Raw genomic sequence first — 16,904 nt, 5'->3', positions numbered from 1 at the left:
TACTTTATGCAAAAAAGATGCATCAAGCAGGGGTCCAACACCGAGCAAAACTTTTATAAAACTTTTTGTTTGAGGACAGATTTAGCAACTGCATACCTTATTTCTTGCCACGAATGCATCCAGAAACACATTTTGCCATTCTGATTTTGTAAAAAAAGAAAGTTTTGGAGCAAGCAGCCATGCTGGTCCAGTTTGAAGGCTCATCATCCAATCAGATGCAGCCAGTGTTTGAGTGACTGCAGGTAGCAAATCCTGTGCTGGTTCCTGTTGATCAAACTCAAATGTTGGGAAGCCCACAGCCTGTAAAGACGTCCCTGTGGACAGCTACCATGGACCCTGTGAGGTTCGCGCCCCGCATGTTGAGAACCAGTGCAGCAGACTCTCTGTCCATGGTGCTGGAATCACACCAATAACATCACTGTGTGCAAAACCTCAAAATAAACAACTTGGTAGAATTTGAAAAGGTTCGTTTTCTGATCACGTAGTTTGACGTTTTTGTTTTTATTTTTTTTCCAATCACACATTAAACTTCAGTGTTTCCTTTGTATTCCACTAGCTCAGGATCGATCCTCGCGTCGACGCACAGCCTCTCTGCTCCTCCAATCAGCTGACTACTGACTCCGTCGTACGATGTTCTCGCGTGTTCTGATCACGATGGCTTGTTTTCATCATCTTCCAGCTCGTCCAGCAGCCCGGAGGCTCAGTCGGTGGGCGATCGAGAAAAGGTGCGCATGTTAAAAAATGGACTGCGCACTTTCCCCCCCGCGGGTTTTCCTATCGACGGATTTGAACGCATCATCTTCCCGCTGATGTTCGCCGCAGATGTTGGTGGAGGAAGGAGCTGCTCTGCCTGAGGAGCTCGGTGCCATGCACGGCGCTGGTTTTGCATTTGTACGCATCCATCCAGCCTCTTCCTGCTCTAATCAAACGGCGTCACATGCTGCTGAAAAGCACTTTAACGCTCCAGATAAGATGTGTTTGGGTGAATGCCGCAGCCGACAGGATTTGGACCAGCTCTGGAGGCCAGCATGCACACATCGGAGGACGTTTTTATAACGCTTGCAAATCAAATCTCTTAAATTTTAACGTCAATTAAAGGTAAGCAGAAACACTTATTATCTAATGCAACGCCTGTATCGCTGTGGCTGCATCTTAACACGGTTTCTCCTGTTTCTCTTGCTTCCTCCTCATCAATACCTTATTTATAGCAGCCCCAGCATGACCTCGATTCACAGCTTCTCTCTTTTGTGGCAGAGAGAAAGTTACACTTAGCAGCTTCACAGTGTGACATGAAGTTATAAACATGTTGATGACAGATGGATGCTGCTGCTGGAGTAAACACAAAATCAATCAGCCCCATCCTTTCTGCTTCTCCTCCCTCTCCAGACTCAGCCATGGGGGATGACAGCAGCCTGTCTCGGCAAATAGACAGTGTGGAGAGGAGCGTGGTGTTCCTGAGGCAGGAGCACCTCACTTTGCTCCACGGCCTCCACCTGGAGATCCTGTCCCTGCAGAAGAGATGCTCAGGTGAGGGTCACAAAGCCAAGAATCTGGCACTTCAAATATATAGTTACCACAACCCTCCAAACTAAACAACTGACTTCATGATGTGTGACTGAACTGTATACTATCATTGTTGAATTTTTTAATCTGTTAAATGTCAAAAAAAAATCTGATTCTTCAAAGTGTGTGTCCAGAAACCTAATTTTCAGTTTACTGTCATATATGATGAAGGAAACAGCAAATCCTTACAAATCAGATAATTATGGAGAAAGAAAGGGGGATTCATTGCTTATCTGAACACTTTTTCAGGTCAATAACTGAGTTATCATTTCAGCCCCACTGACTAGGTGAAGGATCCCTTTTTTCTCTAATCCTCGTCTAGCTTTGCTTGCAATTTCTCTTCAGCTGCTGTTGCTCTTTGTAAGTCAGAAATGACACCTCTCAGTGACCCTTTGCCCTCAGAGAAAATGGATTTACTAAGATTTTGAAAAACAGGCTTGATGGATAATTGGAAAGAAGGCAATCCAGTAGCCTTTTTTTAAATTAGTTTTTCAGCTGTAGTATGAAATTCATCACCCAAATGTTCTTCCAGTTTTATTCAATTAGAGCCTTGGGTAACGATTTAACTGATTTCACTCGCTTTTTTCTAATCATTGTGTTTAATTTTGAGAGGACGTGTGTGTAATGTGTGTCTGCACCAGCAGACAATGGATACATGGTGATGTCATGCTACAATTCCTGTAGATTGCATCATTTCCTCTGTGGAGCCTAATGGATATGCCGTCCATTAAATCAAGCATGCAAGAGCACACACACACACACACACACACACACACACACACACACACACACACACACACACACACACACACAAACCTAGATATGTTAATTCCAACCTGAAGCCCTAAAAATGTCCAAAATTTTGTGAATGTTTGAACAGATTTTTCTCCCAACAAAGGGAATATCAAAACCCACATATTTGTTTCTAACCATGCAACCTTTAGAAAAATGCGTGCACATATCCATCACGTTTAATCCATACAACCTATAGCTTTAGTAATCCACACATGCAGAGGAGGGGGGAAGGGTGAGTGTGTGGGAGAGAGAGGTAGAAAGGGAGAGTCTGGCTCAGAGCCAGCGTGACCAGTTGTGTTGAAAACAACCCCCTCTGTCATTTAGAGCTGCACAATCACATCTGGTCGTGCAGCTGTGTGTGATGGTGACACCAGCAACCTATTTACTTGTCTCTATGGGTAACTGACTCACTGTAAATGCAGACGGAGGCCCACATGGTGCTTCTACAGACTGTTTGGGAATTTCGGGCCCATGTGGAGCCAAAGTTTTGTTTATGTGATCCATCTGCTGCAACAAAGTCAAACAATACGCAGCCGAACCATCAGAAACGCAGCAGTTTGTGTTGTGAGGTATGGTTAGCGGAGTGTTGCAGCATTTTCTCAGTTGAAACAAATGTATTTCTTTATTCTCCAGAATTCATGCACACAAATACATCATCTTCCTGCTGGTGTCATGAGTCTGCTGTCTGGTTTGTTTCTGCCTGTGACATCATCTTTAACTGCTACATTCCTCTGAGGTTTCTGTGGGTTTGCAGGGATATAATTATGTCACAGTCACTGACAACACACAATGCTGAGCATCTTTAAAGCTTCTTATGTTGCTCTTCTGCCAGAATGGAAAGTCTGTTTAAAGTAAAAGTAAAATCAAATGCCCTCTATGTAACCTTTCCAGTATGCAAAGGAATGAGGAAAAAGGGTCGTAATTGTATATTTTTGATAGCCTGCTTTTTGTTCACATCGATGTTTGCTTGTGGAAGACACATTTTTGGAAGCTAAGTCATTAATATGATTATAAAAAACAGTTTTATCAATAGATTTGAAGACAAAAATGAACAAGTTGTATAGTGGATTGTGTTCTCCTCTGCACATAGCCACAAACCCTCTCTTAAATCCTCTCTGTCCTGAGCATAAGTTGTATAACTGGCATTGATTCTGTCAGTTCTTGGACTGTTCTTGCTGTAGAAATGTGTGAAGCATCTGAGTAATGGCTGTAAAACTGGTTGCAGGTAGGCTCATGCAGTTAGCAGGTGTGATGGGTGTTTACTGCCAGCTCACTAATACGTAGCCTGGAAGGGTACTGCAAGGTTGAACTGATGATGCATATTAGTTCTGCCTTTGTGCTGCTGACCTCTTTTTTTTTTTATTGTTCTGAACTATTGGAGTTTCCTCATCAGCATAAAGGCACTTATGCCTCCGTCTCCTTGAACTACGAGCTAAATTCATCTTTGAAATGGGCCCCTTTTCTGTGATATCATGTGTTTATTGTGTTTTTGTATATCAGTTAGGGGCTCTTGTGTGTGTGTTTGCCCTTCAAAGATATCTTTGCCGCGTTCAAGGTTGAATCAATGAAACGAAAAACCTTGACTGCTCAGTTAGGCTGCAGGAGATAAGCCTGACCTACAAAGCGTTACACACACGCTGCATGTTGCAATTCGCTGAGTGACTCGTTTTCACTGTTTGACTGTCGTTTCAAGAAATATTTCTCACAAACAGCTTCCCGTGGTTGATTTAACCTCATTAAAAAGCTCCTGGAAAATTTCGAGTAACTGGAAAACAGGAACTCTTGAGGTCTCTTGAATTTGGTGGTCATGGCTGTGTACTAAGGCGGCAATCAGAGAGTCTGTCTGTCTGGATTTGCCTGTCAGGGGTTCCTCTATGCCCCTTTTCTTCCTTCCTTCCTCCCTTCTCCCCTCTCCGCCCACCCACTCTGTCTTTCTCTCTTCATGCCAGCTGCATGGGTGGGTGTGTTATGCTGACTGCAGAGGGAAGGAGAAAGGGTGTGACAAGAGGAGAAGAAAGGCTGGGAGTCAGCCTCACATGTGATGTAGATCATTTTTTTACGCTGCAAATATTCCCTTAAGAAAAGTTACTTGCACATAAATTATCTATAATACATTGGCACTTTGGTAATGTAAGATCTCTGATCACACATTTATGGTTCTGACACCCATCGCTCTGTTAAAATGTGCGCTGAATAAGCTGAATGTGAAGATTTTCCTGCTGCAGTCAGGCAACTCTGAATGAACAACGAGATGATTGACAGGCCAGACATGACCAGCAGTCTGCTCCCCAAAACCTCCTCCAGAGATTCTGCTGAAATATAGTCCAGCACCAGTGGCTGAGCAGCAATCTGATATTCTCAAAAATGAGAAGTTCTCATACGAAGAAATCTTAAAATGCCAACAAATGTAATTGTGTTGAGTATCTCACACTTCACCACCATTGCTTCTTCCTCCACTACTGCAAAAACAGAAAAAAATAATTCAATAACGGCTTTGATGGAAATAGTTCTGTCATCCAGAGTTCAGACACACAAGCTGCTGAGTGTCCACTGCTTCTAATCTGTCTTTCTTTTTTTTTTTTTTTTGTGGTGCAAGTAAAGTGGATTCAAAGGCCATCCACTAATGCAAGACATAAAAGCCATCTCACAGATTATAGCCGTATTCATAAGGGACACAAATAGCACAGCAAAATACACCGCAGACTTTAAACTTCTTACAAATGTTAGAAGAGTAACCTGAAATGACTGAGCGATAACATCATATATCACCTTTATAGGTTTGAAATTGTGGCTTTGGGTTGAAATGATTTGCAAATACTCGAGAATTATCCCCAAAGCAAGAGTAATTTAGCTTTATTGGATGTTTTCTAAAATGCAGCACTCAGCTTTTTCGATTTCTGTTTGTTTGCTTTGCATCTTATCTTCATTACGCTGCAAAGTGACCAGTTTTCTGTGAAATACATATTGATTTCAGTGAGGAAAGCTAATAAAGCTAAGATGTCTATATCTCTACAGTAACGAAAGTTTTTTTTAGTTCCTCCAGACTGTAGCAGGACGTAAGTCTCTGGCACAGAGTCTTTGATGTAAAGTTTCAGATTTTGTGTCATAAATTATGCATGAGCTCACTGGAAATGTGCTAGAAACTGCATCCAGCATCTGTTATGTTAACCAGCAACTGCAAACAAAAAATGTCAGCACACAGCTTTAATAAGACTCTCCAGCGATGTCGACCTTCTATATTTAATCTCTAACTATGCGCTTTCTTTCTCTCTCTCTGTCTGTCTCTCTTGTGTTTTTCAGAGTTGACGAGCGAGCTGAAGGTGAAGCCTCCAGGCAGGAGTCAGATCGGTATGTTACGTCCTCTAACACACAACTCTCTGTCTGTTGCTTTTTTGTTGCTTTGAAGACACAAAGACGGTCGTTGTGTTTACATCTCGGAGCTGGTTTGTCCTCACCGCACTCAACCTCAACCCCCCGGTCGAGCATCTCTCTGAGCCTGCATCGCTGTGTCCTTTCACCCTCCCATCCCCCAGGAGACAGATCCCTGTCAGCCAACCCTCCTCCCTCCTCCCTCCTCTCACCCACTCCTCCCTATCTCACATCATCTCCTCACACACTGGGATGGGGGAAGCCTTGAACAAACCATGCACAGGCCACGTCAGGGGTGCAAAGTGCAGCGATGTCTCCGAATTCGCAGCAGCAATGTGGGAGCTCTCGGTGAAGATGTGAACACAGCTGCAGACATGTTTGGCTCAAAGCTGGATGCGGAGAAAGGCACCATTTTGTCACAGTGAATTAGAGACAGGCAAGAGAGAGAGCGATCATAATGCTGTGTAAATGTGTGTGTGCTTGTAGAGATTCAAGGAGGAGTCGTGCTCGGCTGTATTACTCAGCCTTTAGATCCCATCTCTTTTTCCAGGACAGGTTATCCCTCCTCCACCCCACATAACTATCAATACAGCACAGCCCTCTGTTTCCCCCCCCCACACCCTGACAAATTGATCCATCCTCCTTTTTCTTCCTCCTGCTCGTTTTTCCTCGAGGTCCCAGCGGGGGTGTCCACTTACAGAGTTTGCTGAGAGAGATGTGGAGCCAGGGAAAGACTGAGGGAGAGGTGGAAGGAGAGAAGAGGTAATGTGAGGTAGAGAGCGCAGCGATTAAAGGGAGAAGACAAGGCAACAGAATGCGGTTCAGCTCCAGACACGGAGGAGGGAGTATGGAAGGATATGAAGATCGCATTAGGTAGTCTATAGTTAGCGTATGAGCTCAACATGGGTGTGGCGATGGGCGACAGAAAACCCGATACTTATTGGTCCTCGGGGGATCCATCCTGGAAGATGGAGGGAAGAAGAGAGAGGATTGGGAAAATGAGAAGCTAAGTGATGATGGGAAAAGAAAAAAAAAGCAAAAAATAGAGCAAAGGGAGACTAAAAAGCAATACAAAGGAGCAACTGTACCCTCAGACTTTAAGGTATTATCAATATGTGCAGCACTGTATTACACTGAAGCCTAATGTGGATTCTAGGTTTTACTCACCAAACCTCCCATCAACCTTTTAGGATTCTCCTACCCAGAAATCAAGGCTCATTTTCATAAGCAGAAGGGTCAGTTCCAGCCTCTGAGGATAATCTCTGAGCTCCAACTCAGTCAGCCCGGAGGTTACTGCACTGACTCAGGGCTTTTCATTTCATAGCCACCTCTCCTCGGGGGAATTTTATTGGAATGAAAGAGCAGAAAGGTTGTCTACAGAGGCAAAAAAAAAAAAAAAAAATGGAAGCGCAATAAGCAGCGTTAAACCTGACCTTGGCAGAGACATTCAGTCAGAGAGGAGGCCTCAAGTAGTAGCTCTGTGGGGAGTGATACCGTGTCTCTGCTAGTTAATGGCATGGCAGGACCTATTTTAATGAGGGAATGTACTGAATAGCAGGCTTTTATACAAAGGCTTATGCTGCAGCTGTAACTGCGCCTCACTGTTAAGAAGTAAAGCAGGTTTTAGCGATCCGTACTGTCTGTTTCCCTCTGCCTTTCTCTGCTCCACCCACTGCACATAAATACTGCACATGAGCATCCGTCAGCCTGCTTTCCACAGAGCGCATGACAGCACATCAAGGGCTGATATTAAAAATAACAAGTATCATGGTAGCCTGAATGCTTACTCCAGCATGGACAGAATGGTGAACTGACAGAGCAGCAGATATCTTACTGTATAATGCAAAACCACAATGTGCAGGAAGAGGAAAAGCAGTGAAGTGTAGTCAGTTGGCAGATATTTTGATGGTTAATTTGTGTTTTAGGTGTTTGATCAAGAAAACTTGACAAATAAGAGTTTCAAAAACAAATATACCTTCTAAACAGTCTCTGGCAAAATGTGAGCAGAAATTTAACATTACAATCTTTACAAAGTCAGTGTTTCTTGCATGTTAAGAAATGAAAAATCACGATTGTGTTTTTTTTAATTGAAAGGCTTCTTGTGCTGCTGTCCTCAAATATGTTGGAAGTAGAAGAACAGTCGAGGTGTGCCTCTAAGACTCTCAACTCTAAATCTTACTTTATTTGGGTTGTCATTGGTGTCAAGAGAAATATCTCAGTAGTTAAAAAGAGGGAGAAAAGAAATGTCTCCAAACCAAGGCGCGCCTCAGATTAAAACGTCTTTATTGTATTGACGTGTCCTCACTGAACTGTTAAAACGATGCCTCCATGTTGCAGCTCGTGGCTCCTTCAGGGAATAGTTCTGTGCCTGGGCATCTTTTTAACACTCCAGCTGGGACATGTCAATATAATAAAGACATTTTAAGCTGAGCAGTGTCTCAATTTGGAGACATTTTTTCTTTCTCTCTCTGTCCCTGTGCAGATTTAATCGATTCAGCAGACACATTTATGAAACATGAATCTATGACTCCTAACATACGATCATAAAGATTTAAATACCATCCAGCACTAGTAAAGTCTGTCAGCTGGGAGGTGGGAGGAAGATTACTCTTCCCATATGTGTCATTTTCAACAACTGTCTCAACCAGCTTTTGAGTCGCTGTGTCATTTTCTGGCTCATAGATTATCCTCATGAGACTTTGAGAGGAAGCCGGTGATTTTCCAGATACTCACTCTTGGTCCGGTTAAACCACTTTCATTGGATCCCAACCAAAATATGATCTGGACAATCTTTTGAGTTGTGCTTCTGTGAACATATGTGCTGGGGATTAGAGCCGGTGGGGCCAAACAAAAGCTTAGCTTCGCTTGTAAAAGCAAGATTGTGTGTATGTAGGCGGCTGTGGAAAGAGTGTTCAAATTATTATACTTTACTGTCTTTGAAAGGCATTTTATCTCTTTAAAAAAATCACAAAAATTTGTACCATTTATCAGAGCCAGAAACTGTAAAAACAGAAAAAAATGTTGATGTTCAACTTTACAACAGTCATTGAAGTAATCATCAATGACATGGATAACTTAACCAAATCTGAACTTAAAACTGTGATATTTCATTTAAAAATTGGTTTATTCTGTACGTGTCATTTAAAAAATTCTCCAGGAATATACCGTTTGTGCTAATTTGATCTATAAAAAACGAAAAATTCTGCATTCTTCGGTGTAACTGCAAAGCCAGATGTGACTCAACTGTGACCAACAGTCTGACAAAAAGTTGCATGACTTTTCAGCTGAACTGGGCTGAACTGCAGGTTGTGGTTAGACAGAGCAGATAGGAGACAAGTATAAACGCAGAACAAAGGTGTATGTGGTAAAATATCTATAATATGTAGAGCCACCAGTATTAGTAACACCCATGTCCACTTGGAAAAAGGTTAAACATGTAGATTCCCAAGTTTTTTTTCAATTTTTGTAAAAATAAATAATCAAAGAAATGTAACTCTAATTGTTTATTAATTCTGTGACAGTGCACAAAAGACATTTTTGACTTCGGTCTTCTAGCCACGGTTGGTTTCATAGAGGTATAGGACTTTAGATTGCTGTAAAAAAAAAAATTAAATAAAAAAATTTTAAAAAAGATCCCACAGAGAGGAAATATGTGAGAAGAGCAACAAAAATTCCCAGAAACATCTTGGAGTTCACAGGATTAACTTGTGAAATGTTAAGCCTGTTCATCTCATTACAGTTTGTAACATATATATGTGTGCATGTACATGTAATTCCATTACATTTAACATTTGAATTTCCGGTCTGTCAGAATTGCAGGAGGAAGAGGAGTTCTTGGAGGCCCGCTGTCGGAACGTGGAAAACCGTCTGGCAGGGCAGGAGTGCACCTTAGGAGAACTTCGTAAGGAGCTCACTCACAAAGGGGCTTTGGTGGGAGCCCTCAGAGCGAATCTCAAGGAAAAGGAGCGCCATTTTCTGGAGGAGCTTAAACGCCGCAGCCACTGTTCCACCATCCTCAACACCGAGCTGCAGAAGCAGACGGAGGCAGCAGCTTACCTCTCCTTCCAGCTGCACGCTGCCAGGCAGAAACTGCACCACCAGCGGATGCAGCAGAGGCAGGGACTCCTGTCCAGAGCCAACAGTCAGGGGCCCCAGTACGGTGCCGAGCACAACTCTGATTCTCCGCAGATGTTATCCGGAGCTTCCCCTTCATCCCCCGTGGTTAAGCCCAAGAGGAAGAGCGTCAGAGCATCCTCGAGGGTGGAGCGCGCCCGGGAGTGCGTGCCGATAGAGAAGGTGATGGGTCCTGCAGAGCCCACAGCGATGCCCGACCCGGCACTCTTCCTCCACCCTCGAAGGCACAGAGCTCGCTCCAGGCACACTCAGAGACAACCCCCGCTGGGCCTGGAGAAGGAGGACGAGGAGGAGGGAGGCGGAGAAGGGCCGGTGGAGCCCCAGGATGAAGCTGCCAGACTGGTGTCCTCAGCAGCAGCGCCCCCTGCTGCTGAGACCAAGGCAGATTAATCACTACTGTGACGTGTGCTTTTGACTACTGTAGGACTCCCTCCTGCCAGACTGTTAATGCTGTTAACTGTTCTGCACCTTGACTGAATTGATACTGGGACTGGTTTTAGCTATTTAATGATATTACACTTACCATAGACACTTTTTTTTCTTAAAAACAGACTTTGATATAACCTTAAATAACTTGCAAAGCAGAAGTCAGTGTCACTTTAAGTCAGTCTTTGAAATGAGGACGGTCTGTTTACGCTGCTGTCCAACGCTCTGTATACGGTGGGGCCTTATTTCAAAGTGGCCCCTTTTTGATTTATAGTGAGTTTAAAGTCGACTACAAGCCCAGCTGTGTGACCCAAGCAACTGTGACCTTTCAAGGCCAACCGTAAATCTCCCCATGTGGCCAAACGTTTGTGAGGCCGCCGACTGAGGCACAGCTGAAAATATCTAGGATTGTTGGGCACTTCTGGAAAACTATCGATCAAAGTTTGTTTCCTTTGTTTTAATAGAAACCGTAACTTGCAATTCTTTAACTTTTGCTAACATTTTTCTTTAATCCATAATCGTTAACACTACTCTGCTACATTATAGATTCGTGTATCATTATTTTACATCTAATCCACAGAAAATACTTTTATCTAACTGGCTTGAAGGTGTCAACTCTGGAGGTGTTTATCTCAACAACAGAGAGTAGCGCGACAAGAAACAATATTTGAGGGCACAACAGGCTTGTCAGCAGTTTTAAAATCACTGTGCAAGGTACTAAATGCGTGTAGCGACAATATTAAAGCTTCGGCTAGCTGTCCCTGGTGAGGTAGACCTTCTTCACAGCAGATAATGACAATAACAGTTATTACAGACCCTTGACGTTTCTCAGTTTTTGCTGCTGAGCCAGGAATCACAACAGTGGGGCTGTTTCTGAAATAACTAACTAATAATGTCCCCTTATAGAATATACCTAATATGTTACTTACTCAGAAGTAGTAGCAGCAACTTAGTTCAGAAACATAATAAACATAATAATAATATTGGTTTTAGGAAGTAAGAAATTTGAAAATTGATATGTCAGCTGATATTGTTCATTTATATGTTACAGGAATAATGAAAAGTGAAAATGATAGTCATTGTTTATTAACTTTCCAGCAATGTAGTTCCCAAACTAGTTTCCCATGAATACACCACTTGACTCCGTACCACTGATGGCTCAGCTACATGTGCTGCACACAGTGTTAAGATTACTGTAAACAGTGGAGTCAGAGCGGCCTTACTGGACATACTGTGTAATGAAACAGTTTCTAAATTCTCTAAAGCGTTTTTTTTAAATGTTCTATAAAAGAAAGTTTTCATATCAGACAACATATACATCAATGCTGATATATCTGTGATATAATATCCGCTAACCAGTATATATCAGTCAGGCTCTATGCTGCATTGTGCCTGTGTGTCTGGAACATAAAACCCTGCTTGGGAGTTCATTTCAGACAGAATCATTTTCCCAGTAAAAAAGTCAAAATGTGTGCTGTGAAAAATGTCTATAAGCTCACCACGGTTTAAACTATGAACAAACTTTGCAAATGGATCACGATTTTACCTCAGCCTTTCTTTCCTGCTTAGATAAGTGTCCATAATGTAACATACTGAAAGGTCATTGCACACTGACCTCTATTTAACTACAGTCTTCTCTTTATCTCAGTCTGTAGGTTGACTGTCAAAAAAACAAAAAAGCAAATGCACACCACCTTACATATCACACATAGTACATACTAAACTTAAAAAATATAGATGCAAACTTGTCAGCCTTCATGTTCTGTTTTTTTTTAATTATCAGGTGATTATATTGCAAAAAAGAAATGAATGAATCCGTTTAGATATTTTCTAATAGGTAAAACCTAAATTTGCTCTTGTATCAGTGCCTGATAGGTGGAGGAGACATCAGACAACAGTGGCATTTCACCTCTCACACTAAACAGCAAAATTTAGTTCATGTTTCCCTTTGTGATGCATTGAGGCACCATGTCATGACGCTTGGTATAAACAGGCAGCATTCAGGTGATACTCACTTCTGGCTCATTAGACCATGTGTTTTACTCAGGTGTGGTTTGTGTACTGAACACACACACACACATAGACAACTGCTACTTCAGCCTATTTGTGTTTGAGGTTGTTTTGTTAGGGTTTTTTTTCACCTCAGGAAAAAAAACGGACAAACAAAAACACAAGTGTAGCTTTCGGTGTGCGTTCAAATGCAGCACGGTCTGATAGATTTGCAGGACGGCCTGTTTGCAGTGTGTTCTCAGTTTTACACATTTTACTCCCTGAAAAAGACATTTCCTGTACTGGAAAGGACAAGAAGAGGGACGAGCGTGTCCTCTGATATCCAAACATATGCAGGTGGTGGCCCCTAGTGTAACACTGAGCAAATAGCATGAAGAAAAGATCAAATCAACACAATATTTTAATGAAGAAAATATTTTTTATGCTATTGCTTGCATATATCAGTGCCAATTATGAATTTATTGTTGTCCATTCAATACCCCACTGCAATTACTGCCTTATAATAGAGGAGTCATAATAAATGCTGTGCGAAGAAACAGGGCAAAAGTTAACTTTACTCTTAGACTTTGCATAGAACAGTTACTGTATGTCAGTGTTTTCCTCTAAGTTGTGTCAGTCGGTCTTTACTTGAGCCATGACTTAACTGAGCATCAGTAATTAGTTTAATCGTGATTAGTTGCTGTGAGGCTTTCCTTGCAGCTCCTGTTTAGAAGTTTAGCATTATGTTTTAGGAGTATATCATCAATAAAGCAATATCAATATATTTATATATTCTTACTAGGTCACGACAGCTGGTTTAAGGACACTCGAGGCGTTAAAGTAGATTTTATGATTGTTTTAATGTTTGTAATTCTTCAACTCACTATGTTTTGCTTAATATTTTTCTGAACTGTCTGATGGATTGTCGATGAATCTTTATGTTGTTATGCTACAGTTTATCGGAGGAGAGGATTCAAAGATGCGCTACATGTGAAGCAACGTAAAGCAAATAGGCATAGTATTCTGCCAGCTGGATGAAAATGAACTGAACCTGTCTTCTTTTTTAGCAAAAATGCAAATGTGACAAGGGTTTTTCATTCACTTCTTAGCTCTGGTAAGTCATTAGTATGACTGTGTGCACTATTCTTCCTCGAGTTTCATGAGACAGGAGGCAATTAAAGTACAAAGCTGTCTCATTGAAAACAGCTTTTTTCTCCCCAACAGGTAAATTGAACTTCAGACTGTTAGACTTCATCACTCCACCTACCATCTAAATGGAGCAGCAGACACATTTTACCATCATTTCACATTTTTACACAGTAGATGATCCATACTTTGGTATTATGTCACATCTTGGACAAATAACCAAAATACTGGCTGCTGTATGAGACGGATGACGAAAATGCTAAAGAGCCAAAGAGGCCCAGCACTGGAATTAAGCACGGAGACGAGCGGTGTGACGCCTTAATGATGTCTTTTCATGAGTATTTCAGCTTAAGCGAGTAAATCTTAATGACCTGCTTTGATTTTTCTACTTTTCAGAGCGGTTTATCTCACATCCTGCAAACATAGCGGAGTAATACTAATTTACTGACGCCCACAGAGAATGTCTTCCATCTTTCTAAATGCTGATATAACTTTAATCTTCAGTGCAGTCATGAAGCAGCAGCAGCAGTGTCTGTCATTTTGCTCGTCCTTGTGGTCAACAAGTTTATTTCAGATCTTCGAGAGATGTTTCAGTGGACTTTATGTGGCACCATAAAGCATCTTGGTTGACATGTTATGTGGTTTCTAGCAATAATGCTGTGTGGCTCCCAACATGACATGCAGAGAGATGTTGATTTGATTTTGGTCCACGGGTGAGCTGTTGACTGATTACCGCATATACTGTGTTTGCTTCCTACAGTGATCAACTGTACACATAAATGGAATAAAACGGAGGATTGTCTAGTCTGCTGCCTGCTTTGTTCTTGTTTTTAGAAGGTTTTCCAGAGAGGCTGATTTAAAAGGAAGAGAGAATGATTTTGCAAGTGAATAAATGATGTCCAGTTTGGATCACACTGCGCTTGAGGTGACTTCAATGGACTAGAATCTGGTGTTTTTGGAAGAGTCTTGCCTGAAACCTACACGTCAGCTTCTATGAATGTGCGTTATATAACAAAAAATATACACTACCGTTCAAAAGTTTGGGGTCACCCAGGCAGTTTGATGGTTTCTATGAAAACTCACACTATTATTCATGTGCTAACATAACTGCACAAGGGTTTTCTAATCATCAATTAGCCTTTCAACATCATTAGCTAACACAATGTGTGTTTGTATTTCTGATTCATTTAATGTTATCTTCATTGAAAAAAAATGCTTTTCTTTCAAAAATAAGGACATTTCCAAGTGACCCCAAACTTTTAAACAGTAGTGTATGTCATGTACTTAATGTGTTTTGCATCGTTAACAGTAAGAAAATAGTGAAAAAGATCTTTGGTTATTTTATTCTATTTAAAACTGCGTGCAGATGTGTACTATCTTCATGATTATAGAAGTAAAATGCTTTGACCTTTTGAAAAAAGCATTTAGGCCATTCGGAATTTTCCAGTATATTTTGTAACAAAGAGAGGTTATATGCCACAAACACTCCTAAAGCTATTACAGGCACCATGCATTTTTACAATCTTGTTAAATTAATAAAAGTATAATACTTTAAGCCCAAATTGACTCCAACAAAGAGAAAGTTTGACATGAAACGTACGTTTCAGATAACTCTACTGGCTCCTAGTTATAGTTTGTGGTCTCTTGGAAACAGAAATGTGTGTTTTCACACTCATAGTTTATTATTTGTCTGTTTATAGAAAATGAATAGCAAAGTTATCACTGAATATATGTATACTGACAGATTGTATGTCAGTGCTGTTGAATACTGTGGGAGGTGACTAATTAAATCTCCTACAAAATAGGTCAGTTTTGCTGCTTTTGAATGCAGCAATAATTAGCTTCAATAATTTAGCATTACCTCATCTGTGCTCATTCCTCAGTACCGATGATAGTTTGAAGAGATAAAAGCAAGAAAAGCTTTAAACATCTACTGTGTCTTTTGCTTTCTTAAGCATTTAAAATACATGATACCTCAATGTTACACAGAGGTGTTTATCATTTAACCACTCATAAGGTACAAACTTCCCACTGAAGAAACTGCTATGAGCAAAGCAGGATTATCAAACAAACCTGCTCTTTTCTAATAATAATCATCATCATTTAGTTTCAGGTTTTATCTTTACAATTCACAACATAAATCATCTCCAAAGACTGTCTATACACAGGCTCTTCGACGACAGTGGGAAGGAAAACCTCCTGCAGAACCAGAGAGGGCGGCCATCTGCCTCGGACGGTTGGGTTCAGGTAAAGGGGAGGGAGAAAAGGACTGGAGAGGGATACCAGCATAAGAGAACCACAAACACTGGGAAAACTGGTGAGGCCAGTAACTGCAGATCAGACACACGTGCTCAGAATCACGTAGAGAAATGAAAAACTTTATTTATAAAGCACTTTCTGAAAGAATTTTGTGCTTAAACATAAAACCAGACTGAGCAGTTAAAATGAGAAAAGGGGGAAACCTTTGGGTTGTGGCATCTTAGTCTAAATGTAAACAAATCTAAATTTGTGCTTTAGTACACCGCTTAAACCTCATTAGGGTCACGGGGGGGCTGGAGTCTATCCCAGCTGACTTAGGGTGAAGGCAGGGGACAGCCAGTGTATCGCAGGGCAACATATACAATCACACTCGCGTTCACACCTACAGACGATTTAGAGTTGAGCATGTTTTTGGACTGTGGGAGGAAGCTGGAGTACCTGGAGAAAACCCACATGTGCACAGGGAGAACATGCAAACTCCATGCAGAAAGATCCCAGGAAGACCGAGACGTGAACCAGGGATCTTCTAGCTGCAAGGCCTCCACTGAACCACCGTGCAGCTCTTGTGCTTCAGTATTATTTTTAATTGTGTTTAATCTACTTGCCATGCAGCAGGTTTGCCTCAATGTAGTATTGTCAATGCAGTCCTTATGCTGTACACATAAAGAGATGCAGTAATTTTTATTATTTGGTCATCTAAGACAGCGGTTCTCAAATGCCAGGGGGTACGTGAGATTTAAAAAAAAAAATTTAACTATCAATAATTCAAAAATCCTTTATAAAATATATTTATTCAATAATGTTTCAACAAAATATGAAAGTTCATAAGCCCAATTTCATATCAAGTAGGCCATTCCATTTTATTACCATAAACCCAGTTTACTGAAGAATTTAGACAGAAGCTTATTTTTTAAAATAATTCTGTTGAACCACGGTTCAAAAGCAATGTCTGATTTTCACTGGTTAATTTTCATAGATTTTTTTTTTACTTTTGTCTGATTCAAATTATTTTTGTGACCATTGTGGGTTTTTCTTTCATTAACTGAGGGCTACCAACAAATTTGTCCACGTGTGTAAGAGAACACTATACGTTGAAATCTTTATTTACAATTGGATCAATTTATTTATTTTTCTACAAGTTTTTAGTTGTTTTTTCCAAATAGTTGAAGAAAGACCACTACAAAGTAGCATTTTTTGCATTGTTATAAAATTTAATATATCAG

At 41.0% G+C, this 16,904-nt stretch overlaps 1 protein-coding gene across 1 annotated transcript; it reads left to right on the top strand.

The window, feature by feature from the left end:
- Window positions 1–595: 595 nt before the first annotated feature.
- Window positions 596–14,226, top strand: ccdc92ba (coiled-coil domain containing 92Ba). Its single transcript, XM_023295188.3, has 4 exons — window positions 596–1,098; window positions 1,387–1,527; window positions 5,659–5,706; window positions 9,539–14,226. Exons 2-4 carry the CDS (start codon window positions 1,395–1,397, stop codon window positions 10,249–10,251), a joined length of 894 nt encoding a protein of 297 aa, XP_023150956.1. The 5' UTR covers window positions 596–1,098; window positions 1,387–1,394; the 3' UTR covers window positions 10,252–14,226.
- The last annotated feature ends 2,678 nt before the right edge of the window (window positions 14,227–16,904 follow it).

The sequence above is a fragment of the Amphiprion ocellaris genome, chromosome 7, assembly GCF_022539595.1.
Source record: "Amphiprion ocellaris isolate individual 3 ecotype Okinawa chromosome 7, ASM2253959v1, whole genome shotgun sequence".
NCBI classification, from domain to species: domain Eukaryota; kingdom Metazoa; phylum Chordata; class Actinopteri; family Pomacentridae; genus Amphiprion; species Amphiprion ocellaris.
The sequence above is the reverse complement of the archived record's forward strand: the minus strand, read 5'-3'. Positions and strand labels throughout refer to the sequence as shown.

What these genes read in the sequence shown, in the direction of transcription:
- ccdc92ba (XM_023295188.3), top strand. Translation starts at nt 1,395, where the DNA reads ATGGGGGATGACAGCAGCCTGTCTCGGCAAATAGACAGTGTGGAGAGG. An exon ending in CCTGCAGAAGAGATGCTCAG is followed by an intron (nt 1,528 to 5,658) that starts GTGAGGGTCACA and finishes TGTGTTTTTCAG; the next exon opens with AGTTGACGAGCGAGCTGAAG. An exon ending in TCCAGGCAGGAGTCAGATCG is followed by an intron (nt 5,707 to 9,538) that starts GTATGTTACGTC and finishes CCGGTCTGTCAG; the next exon opens with AATTGCAGGAGGAAGAGGAG.